General features: G+C 36.7%; 1 protein-coding gene across 4 annotated transcripts in view; it reads right to left on the bottom strand.

Annotated features, from left to right (window-relative positions):
* Positions 1–13250, bottom strand: part of LOC128663538 (F-box/LRR-repeat protein 12) — a 495942-nt gene that overhangs the window by 206497 nt on the left and 276195 nt on the right. For 3 of the 4 annotated variants that reach the window (XM_053717912.1, XM_053717914.1, XM_053717915.1), the window contains exon 9: positions 6852–6914. In XM_053717912.1, coding sequence (XP_053573887.1) covers positions 6852–6914 — 63 coding nt within the window. The remainder of the gene's footprint in view (positions 1–6851; positions 6915–13250) is intronic. The other variant, XM_053717913.1, reaches the window with a different exon arrangement.

The raw sequence follows: 13250 nt of genomic DNA, 5'->3' as shown, positions 1-13250 counted from the left end.
GTATGTATGTGTATTGTCTGTATAGTGTGTATGCTTTGTTTAGCGCGTGTGTAAGATGCATTCTAAATTTTACTTAACATGTTTTTTTGTTTTTTTTTATAAATAATTTTTATTAATTAAAGCATAATATTAAAAAGAGAGAATGAAAAAACAAGAAAAAGTAGAAGGAAGATATAGTTACAATCTCTTTCTTCTATATGGTAAATCAAGACAGAGATACAATAAAACATTTCTCACATCAAAACAGTTTACAAAGAAAAAGATAAAAAGAAAAGTTATTTCTTCTATTTTCCCAAACTTAGTACATTTAGCTTTATACTATAATGCTTCCTTTTAATTTAATTCAACCCCTTGACCCAACCCTACCACCCCATACCAATGACATAGCCTAAAAGAAGGAAAAAAAAAAAAAAAGGATTCATCTCTCCCAACTCTCTACCCGAACCAGTCTAACTTCCTACCATATACCAAGGAGGACAGTCTCCGTATTTCTGAAGGGGAAAATTAATTGATTCTGTTCTCTTTCTGAATGTGAACTAATGAGAGGGGACCACTTTTGAAAAAAATTTCGTACTTGCTCTTCCTCATGCAGTGGAGTATCAAATTGCTCTATAATCGGCTGTTTTTTCATAAAATCTAGCCATTCTGGCAGCTTTGGTTCATGTTTCTCTTTCAATTTTTTCATAATTAAATTCCTAGCGGCCAGAATTGCTACATTAACTATCTTGTGGTCCTTGCCGAAATTATCTTTATCTACTAAGAATATTATCTGTTCTAAACCAAGTTTGACATGCGTATCTGTATGTGTGTTCAACCAGAATTCTATTTTCTTCTAGAACTGGTTTATTTTTGGGCATTGCCATATTACGTGAGCTATATCTGCCACTATTAAGTGACATTTGCAGCATTTATCAAATTGGTTGTTTTTCCATGCATAACCTTTTTTGGGTGTATAATAAGCTCGATAGAGGAGCTTTAAATGTGCTTCTCTCCATGTGGCTGAGAGTGTGCTCCTCTCTACTCTTTCTATCGATTTCTTAACCGTATTGGCGTTAATTTCTGTTAGGTTCAAATTTCCAGTCCACCCATTGGCTATGTATGATAAATTTACTTCTCCTTTTACCGCAGCTAAGAGTCGATACCATGGCGATATAGAGCAAATGCCAGCCCTCACTACTCCAATCCATTGATCTAACTTACTCCATTTCCACTCTGTTCCACAATTTCTAAATAATCCGTAAATGTAGTGCCTAATTTGTAAATACACATAAAATTCAATTAATTTCCTTCTTTAGGTTTGAAACATTTTTATCGCCTGTTGATCTTGACTAATAATTAGAATTATTGCTATAAGACCTTTTTCTCTCCATTTTTTAAATACTCTGTTATTTAGGCCTTCTGGAAAATCTGCTTTGCCTTCTATTGTCAAATACTTTAAGACCTCAAACTTCTCATCTAACTTTAAACACATTTTCTGCCAAGCTCGTATAGGTGTAGATATAGTTTTTAGTTTATTTATTCCTAAGGGCAGATTAATATACTTAATATGTGTACTTGTGTGTAGTAAAAAATGTTTTATCAATTCTCTCTCTTGTTCCTAGATCGAATAGTAGGAAATGTCTCCAAACCATTCTTCTGCAATCTTTGCTAAATGAACCAGGTTATATAATTTCAAATTGGGAAAGCCCATGCCTCCATATTGTTTGGGTAAACTTAATCTTTTACTTGCTATTTTTGTTTTTTTCATAGCCCATAAAAACTTTGTTGAAGCTATCTGCAGATCACGTAAATCTTTTTTTTTTTTTTTATAAAGCAAGGAATATTTTGGATAATATATAGAATTTTTGGCAGGGCGATCATTTTAAACAAATTTACTCTACCTGATAGTGAAAGTGGCAATTTAGCCCATATCTGCAACTTTTCCTTTATTTAAGTAAAAACTGGGGGAACGTTGAGTATGTACCATTTATCTAAATCTGACGCAATATACATACCCAAGTACTTAAAAGCATCAGTCACTATCTTAAACGGGTTATTCTTATTGGAATCCTCATTTCTATGTATCCATAATATTTCTGATTTTGAGGTATTAACCCTATACCCAGTGAAAGAACTATATTCATCTATTATTACCAGAATACGAGGGATATTTTTTTTCGTATTTCTAACGAACAATAAAAGATCGCCTGCATATAGTGCTAAATGAATTGCTTTTTCTCCGATTTATATTCCTTGAATTTCTTGCCTGATCATAATGGCCAGTGACTCTATAGCGATGTTAAAAAGTAGAGGTGACATTGGACAGCCTTGTCTTGTTCCTCTACCCAAAATAATTTGCCTAGATAGCATGCCGTTTACTAAAAGGTACTGATGTGGCGCATTGTATATCTTTTTTATTAATTCAAGAAATCTACCTGTAAAACCCAATTTCTTTAACGAAAATAATAAATGATCCGAGTATATACAATCGAACGCTTTCTCGGCGTCTATCAAAATTATTGCTTTATCTGGGATAATTGATTCCTTTTCTGTTTTAAGTTGGCTTTAATGATGGTCCAGAATTAACACTGTCTTCCTAATATTTGCAGCAGAGTTCCTTCCTTTCATGAATCCTTTTGATCTAAATGGATCACTTCTTTTAATGATAGTTGAAAACGCATGGCAATAATGTTTGTCATTAGCTTATAGTCTGTATTCAATAGCGAAATAGGTCTATATGAGTCTTTTAGTTCTGGATCTTTATTTTTGTTTTAATATTAAAGTTGTCCAAGATTTTGTAAAATTCTTAGACATTTCATTTACTTGCATATAATAATAATTGAATAATTTTAATAGGGTGGGGGTCAATTCTAGACACAGTATTTTATAAAATTAATTTGGGAGATGATCAGGACCAGGTGCTTTAGATCCTGGTAATTTTCCAATACGTTTGGAAATTTCATCCTCTGTAAACGGTGCATTTAATATATCAAGGAGTTCTGACTTAATTTTACTGCATTTGATTCTAGACCAAAAAGCCTCCTTTTTATTTTTATTAGGTTCTCTATTTAGGTACAACTGTTGAAAATGTTCAGTGAATATTTCTAAGATCACTTCTGTGTTTTCTATAGGTTTATCTTTATATTTTAAGGCACTAATTTCATGTGTCTTACTACTAAATTTTGTTATATTTTTCCCAGATTTATTACCAAATCTATAAAATTTCGCTTTTACTTTGAGATCCAACTGTGTTACTTTATATATCAGTAACGTATCTCTTTCTTTTTTGGCTTTGTTATATTTATTCCAATTTTCCTCTGTTGGTCTACTAATGTACATAAGCTATAATTTCGCCTCTTAAGATCGATTTTGCTGCTTCCCAAAAAAATTCTAGTTTATTTAGATACTCTTTATTGTGTTCTACATACTCCTCCCATTTTAAAAAAAAAAAAGTTTTTAAATTTAAAATCATTAAGTAAGTAAACTGGAAATCTGAACCTTCGGACACAGCCAGTTACATTAGTAGATTTAAGCTTCAAGGATACAGGTGCATGATCTCAGATCGTAATTTTATTGATTTTTACAGATATGTTTTCATTATGTACTTTCTGGGATATCAAAAAAAATCAATTATTGATTAAGACTTATATGCTTTTGATACACAAGTATATTCCTTAATATCAGGATATTTCATCCTCCATATACTTAGGGACACTAAACCCACATTTTTTTCTTTCATGATTCATATAGAGAATATAATTTTAAACAACTTTCCAATTTACTTCTATTATCTAATTTGCTTCATTTTTTAGATATCCTTTGTTGAAGAAAGAGCAATGCACATGGGAGAGCCAATCACATGAGGCATCTATGTGAAGCAACCAATCAGCAGCTACTGAGCCTATCTAGATGGCTTATGGCCCCCCAAATTGGGGTATTTAAGACCTAGCCCTCCCACAGATATTGCTGGTAGCTATTGGGGCAAAACAATGTTACAAGAGTACTCACTATTCAACTCTTCCTTCCCCTCATACCAGCCTTTCCTGGGGCTCCGGTCACCTTACCTGCTGACTGCTTCCATGTCACTCAGGCTGTTTATGTCTACAGTCCTGTCATCCAACGTTCTTCACTGGGCTTGAACTGAGGCAGGTATTATAGCCATACGGTACCTCCCTTGAGGCTATGCCCCGGTGTCTTTGTGTGCTCTGTTGTCGTCGCACACTGATACCCGGGCGGGGGCACAGATGTTTCAGCCTCCCTTCTCAATTAATCTCTGTTGCTGTGCAGGGCTCCGGACGAAATTTGTCGCCAAGGGTAAGCGCGGCTGGCGTTCTTCAGAGGTCGGAGTGCCCTCTCCTCCTCATAATAGTGTCAATTCTAATCACTTAACATGTTTTTCTTAGTACTTTACTTTTATTAAAGGGATAGGAAAGTCAAAATTAAACTTACATAATTCAGAAAGAGCATGTCATTTTAAGACACTTCTAAATTAATTTCTATTTTCAAATGTGCTTTGTTCTCTTGGTATCCCTTGTTGAAAAAGAATATGCATATATCCTACACTAGTGGGAGCTCACTACTGATTGGTGCTTGCACACATCTGTCCCTTGTGATTGGTTGGCTAGATGTGTTCAGCTAGTTGCCAGTAGTGCAAAGCGGTTTCTTCAACAAAGGATACCAAGAGAATGAAGCAAATTTGATAACTGAAGTAAATTAGAAAGTTGTTTAAAATTGTGTGTTCTATCCAAATCATGAAAGAATTTTGGAGTTTTCTGTCCCTTTAAGTGTGCTACAAATTTATCAAAATAAGTGACTAAACAATTATATCTTAGCAACCGCTGCTCATTTTTTTTTTTACCAAAAAGCATCTATTATATAATAAAAGCTATTTGCAAGAAAAAAAAAATCATATGTAAAGATTGTGGCAAGTTTTTTTCTTTTGCTGTAAGTAATTTTTATTGTTAAGTATTAGATACATTGGGGCCGAATTATCAAGCTCGCCGGAAACAGAAGTTATGAAGCAGCAGTCTAAAGACCGCTGCTCCATAACATGTCTGCCTGCTCTGAGGCCGCGGACAAAAATCAACCCAATCAAATACGATCGGGTTGATTGACACCCCCTGCTAGCGGCTGATTGGCCACGAATCTGTAGGGGGCGGCATTGCACCAGCAGTTCACAAGAACTGCTGGTGCAATGATAAATGCCGACAGCGTATGCTGTCGGCATTTATCGATGTGCAACGGACATGATACATTGTATCATGTCAGCTCACACGTTAATAAATAGGCCCCTTTGAGTTGTTCATGCAATCTGAAGTTACAGCATTAAAATAGTCAGGAAAAATACAGGTTAGAGATTTCAACTGCATTATAGTAATGTATAGATGCTAAAGAGCCATTGTAGTGGCAGAATTACAAACTCTAGTTCATTAGTGAGTTACAGCATGAGTAGCAAAAAATGACAGATTTTGGGGTTACGAAGTACACAAATACTCTTATACCATGGTACAGTATCTGCTTTAGACTGTTAAATTTGATTTATTCATTGGCTCTCTTATCTGGTAAGCACTGCTTACAACCTTGAAGACTGCATTTAACCTAGACCTGTCCTAAATAGATTGGGTATGGAGTCTTTAAATAAATAGGAGGCTGAAATTCTGCGGCCACTGGAGGATAACTTTATGTGTCTTGACCAGAGACAATGGGGTTGATTTATCAAGCATATACGCACCCCTGTCTGCCACAGCTCGCCTCTGGTGGGCTGAATTCCCCTGGTGGAATTCAGCATTGCACACGAGTGCTATTTTGTGCTTACGTGCAATCCCGCCCCCTGTTCGCTCACAACCAATCACACCCGGGCAGGAGCAGTCAATCTCCCCGGCGGATGAGACATTATATTGCTTGTGGTCACAATATAGAAGTCATGCAGATAGTGTTTCTTTGCTTAGTCTTAATAGCTGTCCTATTATTAGGCCTTGTTTGATTACATAGGTATCTTATGTTATTAAACAACTGAAAGTTATATTACTAGATGCCTGTATTGTTTTGTATAAACCTCAATAAAAATTATATTTAAAAAAAAAAAAAATTACATGCTCTGTGTTTAACACAGATAATTGCTGGTCCCAAGCAGGAAATAGCTGATAAGCAAATTGTCAGAGGTAGTTGCATAACCCTGGCATTCATGACTCTTTCCTGCTCAGGACCGGCAATTCTCTGCGGCTGACTTCAAAGGGACATGAAACCCAAAATGTTTCCTTTGTGAATCAGATAAAGCATTAAATTACTTTCCAATTTACTTCTATTTTAAAATGTACTTCATTCTCTTTGTATCCTTTGTTGGAGGAGCAGCAATGCACTACTGGGAGCTAGATGAACAAATCGAGTGAGCCAATGACAAGCGACATACATGTGCAAACACCAGTCAGCAACTAACTCCTGAGCTTACCTAGGTATGCTGTTACAAAAAAGAATACCAGGAGAATAAAGCAAATTTGATAATAAAAGTAAATTATTATTATTTGGAAAGTTTCATGTTCTGAATCATGAAAGTTTAATTTTTTTACCGTCCCTTTAAGATATGTGTTTTTCCCTTCCTCAAAAGTGCATTTTTAGCTCCACACCAGTTGTTTATGATATTGTTCCCAAAATCACGCTCCATCTGAATCATGTGATGGACCAGTTTGTGGCATGAGTAACAACACGAGTAGTAAAAAAATGACACATTCTAATGAATCAGAGCATGAAATTGTTTTTTCACTTTAACAGTAGAGCATTGAGCAAGTGGATTTTCATTTCAAAACCTAATACAAAATATGGGTTAGCTCATAATGGTTTCTTTGTCGTGGCTTTGTGGCATTTTTCCATCTTACCATTACTCCTCAATTCATTCAGATCAGCAATGCTGGCTGAGTGAGACGTTCCAGATGTAGCTGCTTAAAAAAGAAGAGAAGCTGATTAACAAAGAAAAAATGTATTAACATCTGCAGGGCGTGATGATAAATTTATGCTAGGTACAGGAAACATACTTGGTAGAAAATAATTGCAGTAATCCAGAAAAAGTTGCGTAAGAATTTCACAATTTTTAAAAAAAATTATAGTTATTCCTATAATAATGAAGACATTCAACTAAAAGCACAAAGGTTATTAAAATTGGCTATGTAATTACAAATATAAGAAACAATTAACATATAAGATTCAATAACTCTTAAAGGGACATGAAACCCACATTTTTTTCTTTCATGATTTAGATAGAACATGCAATTTTAAACAACTTTCTAATTTACTTCTATCTAATTTGCTTCATTCTCTTAATATTGTTTATTAATTTCATTTTTGAATGTTCATATTTAGATTGAATACCCACATTCGAAATTTAGAATGTAACGTTCAATTTAAAAAATACTATTCAGGAGTTCAATAGTTCTGGTGGTAGGGAATTTACTAAATTGATACATAATAGATATAAATATATCTATTCAAACTTTTCTATTTCAAATATTGCATAATTCGATTATTAAATTTAAAGACAACATTAAAAACACTATTACAAATATATGAATTCAAATTTTTCAAATTTGAATATTGCATAGTTTGATTTGAATGATGAAATATTTGAATTAGAAAAATTTGAATAGAATATTACATTTAAAGATAACATTAGAAATACTATTAAAAATATATTAATTCAAATTTTTCAAATCTGAATATTGCAAAATTTGATTTGAATATGAAATATTTGAATTAGAAAAATTTGAATAGAATATTACATTTAATTATAACATTAGAAATATTATTATGTTAAATGAATGTTAGAATGTTGTACAAACATTTGAAATTTGTAATGAACAAACAAATGTGTTAAAATTGTGAGTAACTGTGTGCGCTATTCTTGTGTGTTGCCTGTGGATGAGTTAGGTCTGACAACTGCCCCTTGCTGTAGGTGCTGCTGGTATTTGTGAATGAGCTTGCTGCAAATTATATCTTCCCCAGTAAGTGTCATCTGTTAACTGAGGTTGCTACAAGTGCCAAATTCCTGTGTGACCATCATCTATCCTCATTAACATAACTCCCTGCATATTGACTGTAAATGACAAGTTAGGTGTGACTGAACTGCCCTTGTTACTGTACTACTGTGTGTGCTGCAGGGCTGTGACTGTCATCAGATTTGAGTGACAAATGCTTACCATTTGAATGACAGCTCCCTAAATGAGTGATGTATAGCTTCATGATTTACATTTCCCCATGTGATTAACAGCTGCCTTTTTGATTGACATGTGTGACCAGCATTTTCCTATATGACTGACATTTTCTTGTTGTTTTACATTTATCTTTTCATGTCATTTTGTTAATTATTGTAAACTACTTATGACTGATATCATTCAGTTTGACCTACGAGTAATTTCCCCATGAGTGGTAATTTAAGCAGGGGCAGAGCAGGCATTTTATTTTTTGTGAAGTTTTTTTTTTCTATTATGATGGGCCGGTAAGCTGTAAAGGGATATGAAACTCACATTTTTTCCTTCATGATTTAGATAGAGCATGTACTTTTAAGCATCTTTTTAATTTACTGCTATTATCAATTTTTCTTTGTTCTCTTGGTATTTTTGTTGAAAAGCAGGAATGTAAGCTTAGGAGCCGGACCATTTTTGGTTCAGCACCTGGGTAGCACTTGCTGATTGGTGGCTTAATATAAAATTGCATGCCCTATCTGAATCATGAAAGAAAAAAAATAGGTTTCATATCCCTTTAATGTAAAGACTTTGGGCATTGTATTTATTTATTTTTTTTAAAACAAAGTTGTGTACATATGGCTTCTGGGCATCAGGGGAGCAATAACACTCTCATACTGCACTTTCTAAAGTTGTTCTCCCCCCCAACTCTTTTCTCTCTCCCCCCATCCCCCCCCCCTCTGATGTCACCACCCTGTTCTCTCTTCCTCATTCCCTCTTTTCTCACTTTGCTCTGTTTTCTCCCCCATCCTGTTCTTTTTATCCCCCACTCTGTTCTCCTCCCCTCCCTCTGTTGTCTTCCCCCCTTGTTCTGTCCTCCTCCTTTCTCTCCCTCAGTCTCTCTCTCTCTCTCTCTCTCTCTCTCTCTCTCTATCTATCTCCTCCCTTTGTTCTCTTTATCCCCTGTTTGTTTTCTCTATCTTGCGTAACCAGTTTTTAGGAAACAGAGTAACAATATACTAATGATCCCTCTGCCTTTTCAAGCTTTCCAGTCCTGTCAGGTTTATGTTTTCTAAGAGGGTCATTCACCAATGAAAGGAGATATTGTATGGAATCCATTAATTAAAGCTCACTGGAGAGACCAGAGAGATTTAACCTCTTCAGTACGCAAGACTACCTGTGATCAATACAAATAATGACAATGGTCCCTATTTATGAAAGGTCTTGCGGACCTGATCCGACACTGCGGATCAGGTCCGCAAGACCTCGCTGAATGCAGAGAGCAATACGCTCTCCGTATTCAGCATTGCACCAGCAGCTCACAAGAGCTGCTGGTGCAACGCCGCCCCCTGCAGACTCGCGGCCAATCGGCCACCAGCAGGGAGGTGTCAATCAACCCGATCGTACTCAATCAGGTTGATTTCTGGTGATTCCTGCCCACCTGCTCAGAGCAGGTGGACAGCGTTATGGAGCAGCAGTCTTTGTGACCGCTGCTTCATAACTGCTGTTTCTGGCGAGTCTGAAGACTCGCCAGAAACACGGGCCATCAAGCTCCTTTTGGAGCTTGATAGATAGGCCTCAATGTATCATCATCTTGGGGGGGGGGGGGGGGCTTTTTCTGATCTATATTCTAGCCCCACAAATTTTAGCAGGGGAAGGAGACTGTGACTGTGGGCGCTTTAAATGCTTATATCGTAGTCCTCAGGCCACTTATAGAACAAGAAACCTCTCACTTAAAGGGACAATGTACTGTAAAATATTCTACCCTTTAATGTTTTCCCAATTATCCACTAAACCTGCTGGTGCGTATTGATCTGTTTACAAATAGCTGCTTTACATTTATTTTGTCATTTGTAATAGCTTCTTTTGCTTGTGGTATCCCCACCTGTACTCAAAAGTTCAATACATAAATTACACTCTCAGTGGAAGGTAGGGAGATAAGTAATAACATGTTAATTTTCATTTGTTCTCTCTAAGTATATAGGCAAATATACGATAAGGATTGATGTGTATATATGAGTATAGAAAGTGATAAAATAAGAAGATATGATTTCCCTGCAAGCACAGCCCATTTTGATGTGTTGTGGCATCAAAGAATAAAACCATCTTTTCATATACAAAAATAAACCTAAAGGGGTAATTTATCATGCATGTTACACGGATGCTGGTATAACAAATCATTAGAAACACATTAAAGGCAAACCAGTTTTACAGTACACTGTCCCTTTACAATGTTTTTACCCTGAGGGAGAGGGGCTCTAATGTAGCCCCTTCCTCCCCTATTTGTACTAGAGGGTCAAGTGTCACCTTCATTTGAAAGGGCAGATTCCCCTCATTCAAACAAAAGATACAGCTAATCTAATTACCATTTGAAAATGGTGATAAACCGTCCCACTAGAATCAAGACCATTTCTGCTGTTTTAAATTGTTTTCACAACTCCTCTAATTATCAGGTGATCGCCATGGTAACAATCTTCCCCATATACAGACAGGTTCAGTGTGTGAGAGGGAGGGAGCCTTTTAAATTTGCTATAACCACCCATAAAACACAAATCGTGTTAGCACAATTAACAGAGCGGTGAGTGGAGAAGACTCAGAGGAGGAATAAAATGGGAGCCCCAATATCTAGGTGCTAAGCATTACCAGGGAAAACTGAGCACTAGATTTGGGTGTGCCCAGGCACAGTCTGCACGCCTATGAGTCCACGCCTGGTTGCAGCCATTACGCTAATTAAAAAAAATGTAAACGTAATGGTAAACTCTCCCATTTATAAAAACAACTTCGTAATGTTAGTGATATTTTGAATGGAGTTTAATTTATAAGATACAAATAAGTTGCGCTATAAATTACTTTTTAGTATGGATATGAAATTGAAATACCCTGTGCTGGACCTATTAGAATCACCAAAGCCTGCTCCTGTTTGATACGGGCTATCCCCGAGGAAGGAGGGCAACTGGAGGGAACAGATAAATTAGACCAAAATCCCATGGCACTGACAGGGCGTCTACCAGAGCTGCTGGTCCGTACTTTGGATCTTGCTCCATACTTTGGATGCTTGGCGTTTAGACGAGATGCCATCAGATCCAGTTCCGGAACTCCCCACTTGAGGGTTAACATTGAGAATACCGGATGGAGAGCCCATTCACCTGGGTGAAATGTCTGCCTGCTTAGGTAATCTGCTTCCCAGTTGTCAACCCCTGAGATATGAATGGCAGAGAGATGACAATTGTGAGACTCTGTCCACTGAAGAATGCGAGACACCTCCTTCAAAAGCTAATAAGCTCTAAGTTCTTCCTTGGTGGTTGATATAAGCCACCCAAGTGATGTCCGATTGAAATTTGATAAACCAGACTAAACATAGTTGAGGCCAAGCTGTAAGTGCATTAAAAATTGCTCTTAATTCTATGATATTTATAGGGAGGGCAGACTCCTCCTGAGTCCAGAGTCCCTGAGCTCTTAAGGACCCCCAAACTGCTCCCCAGCCTAACAGGCTGGCATCCATAGTTACAATCTCCCAAGAAGGTCTCAGGAAACAAGTTCCCTGAGACAAATGGTTCTGGAAGATCCACCAGAACAGAGAAATCCTTGTCTGAGAGTCTAAAACTATCATCTGAGAGAGATCTGAGTGGTCTCCATTCTATTGACTGAGCATTCATAACTGTTGAGGCCTATATACGGGTAGCAAAAATGTTTTAAGGTAAGCAAAGGCCCAGCATAACCCCAATCCTTGCTTGCAGGGAAAAGTACCCATTAAAGGATTAACAACTTGATTTCTTCAGACACCTTTTTTGCACATCACCTACAATGTTACACAGGCAAATAATGACTGGGGATTGTGGGAATTGGGAGGATACTTAAAGCTTTGCTGGGGTGTTCTTTTTCTCCACCTGGTGGCCAGGAGTTGAATTCCCACTACTAATTGAATGGATTTGTGGACTCTCCATGCCATTGGAAAAAAATCAGAATTTTGTATTATTTCAAAATGTGTGTAATATTTTTATTGTTAGATAATTTAGACCTTCAAATATTCTGTATAAATTGTAAGATGATGCTTAATTAAAAATGATAAATGTTATCTTCTGATTTTCAATTATTAAAGTTACATTCAACACTACATATATACTAGATAGAATAACATATTCAAAGATTAGTCTAAGAATGATATGAAGATGTATTTTTAAACATCCTCAGTTGTTTAAACATTAAACAGCAAAGTCAAAATCAAACTTTCATGATTCAGATAGAGCAAGCAATTGTAAACAAATTTCCAAATCACTTCTAACATCTAAATGTGCACAATCTTTTATATTTACACTTTCTGAGTCACCGGCTACTGAGCATGTGCAAGAATTCACAGAATATACTATATATATATGCATTTTTAAATTGGCTGATGGATGTCACATGATACATTAGGAAGGAAAATGTAACTAACTTTCAGCTAGATTACGAGTTTTGCGTTATGAGGGGTGCGGTACTAACTTGCAAGTTATTGTCACTGCTCACTTCCCTACAGCGCTGGTATTACAGGTTTAAAAAAACCCGACATTATCAGTCAAGAAGTGAGCGTAGAGCAAAATTGAGCTCCATACCGCACTCCAATACCAGCGCTGCTGAAAGCTGCGGTGAGCTGATTTTACATGCTCGTGCACGATTTCGCCATAGACATCAATGGGGAGAGCCGGCTGAAAAAAAGTCTAACACCTGCAATAAAGCAGCGTAAAGCTCCGTAACGCAGCCCCATTGATTCCTATGGGGAAACAAAATTTATGTTTACACCTAACACCCTAACATGAATCTAAACATCCCTAATCTTACACTTATTAACCCCTAATCTGCCGCCCCCGACAACCCAGACACCTACATTATATTTATTAACCCCTAATCTGCCGCCCCCGACATCGCCGACACCTACATTATGCTTATTAAACCCTAATCGGCCGCCCCCAACGTTGCCGCCACTATAATAAACATATTAACCCCTAAACCACCATAATCGCTAACACTTGTTAAATATTATTGACCCCTAATCTGCCGCCCCTAACATCGCCGCCACCTACCTACATTTATTAACCCCTAATCTGCCGCCCCCAACGTCAC

This window comes from Bombina bombina, chromosome 6 (genome assembly GCF_027579735.1).
Source record: "Bombina bombina isolate aBomBom1 chromosome 6, aBomBom1.pri, whole genome shotgun sequence".
Lineage (NCBI taxonomy): Eukaryota > Metazoa > Chordata > Amphibia > Anura > Bombinatoridae > Bombina > Bombina bombina.
Note: the sequence above shows the minus strand (reverse complement) of the source record. Positions and strands in the feature narration are given on the sequence as shown.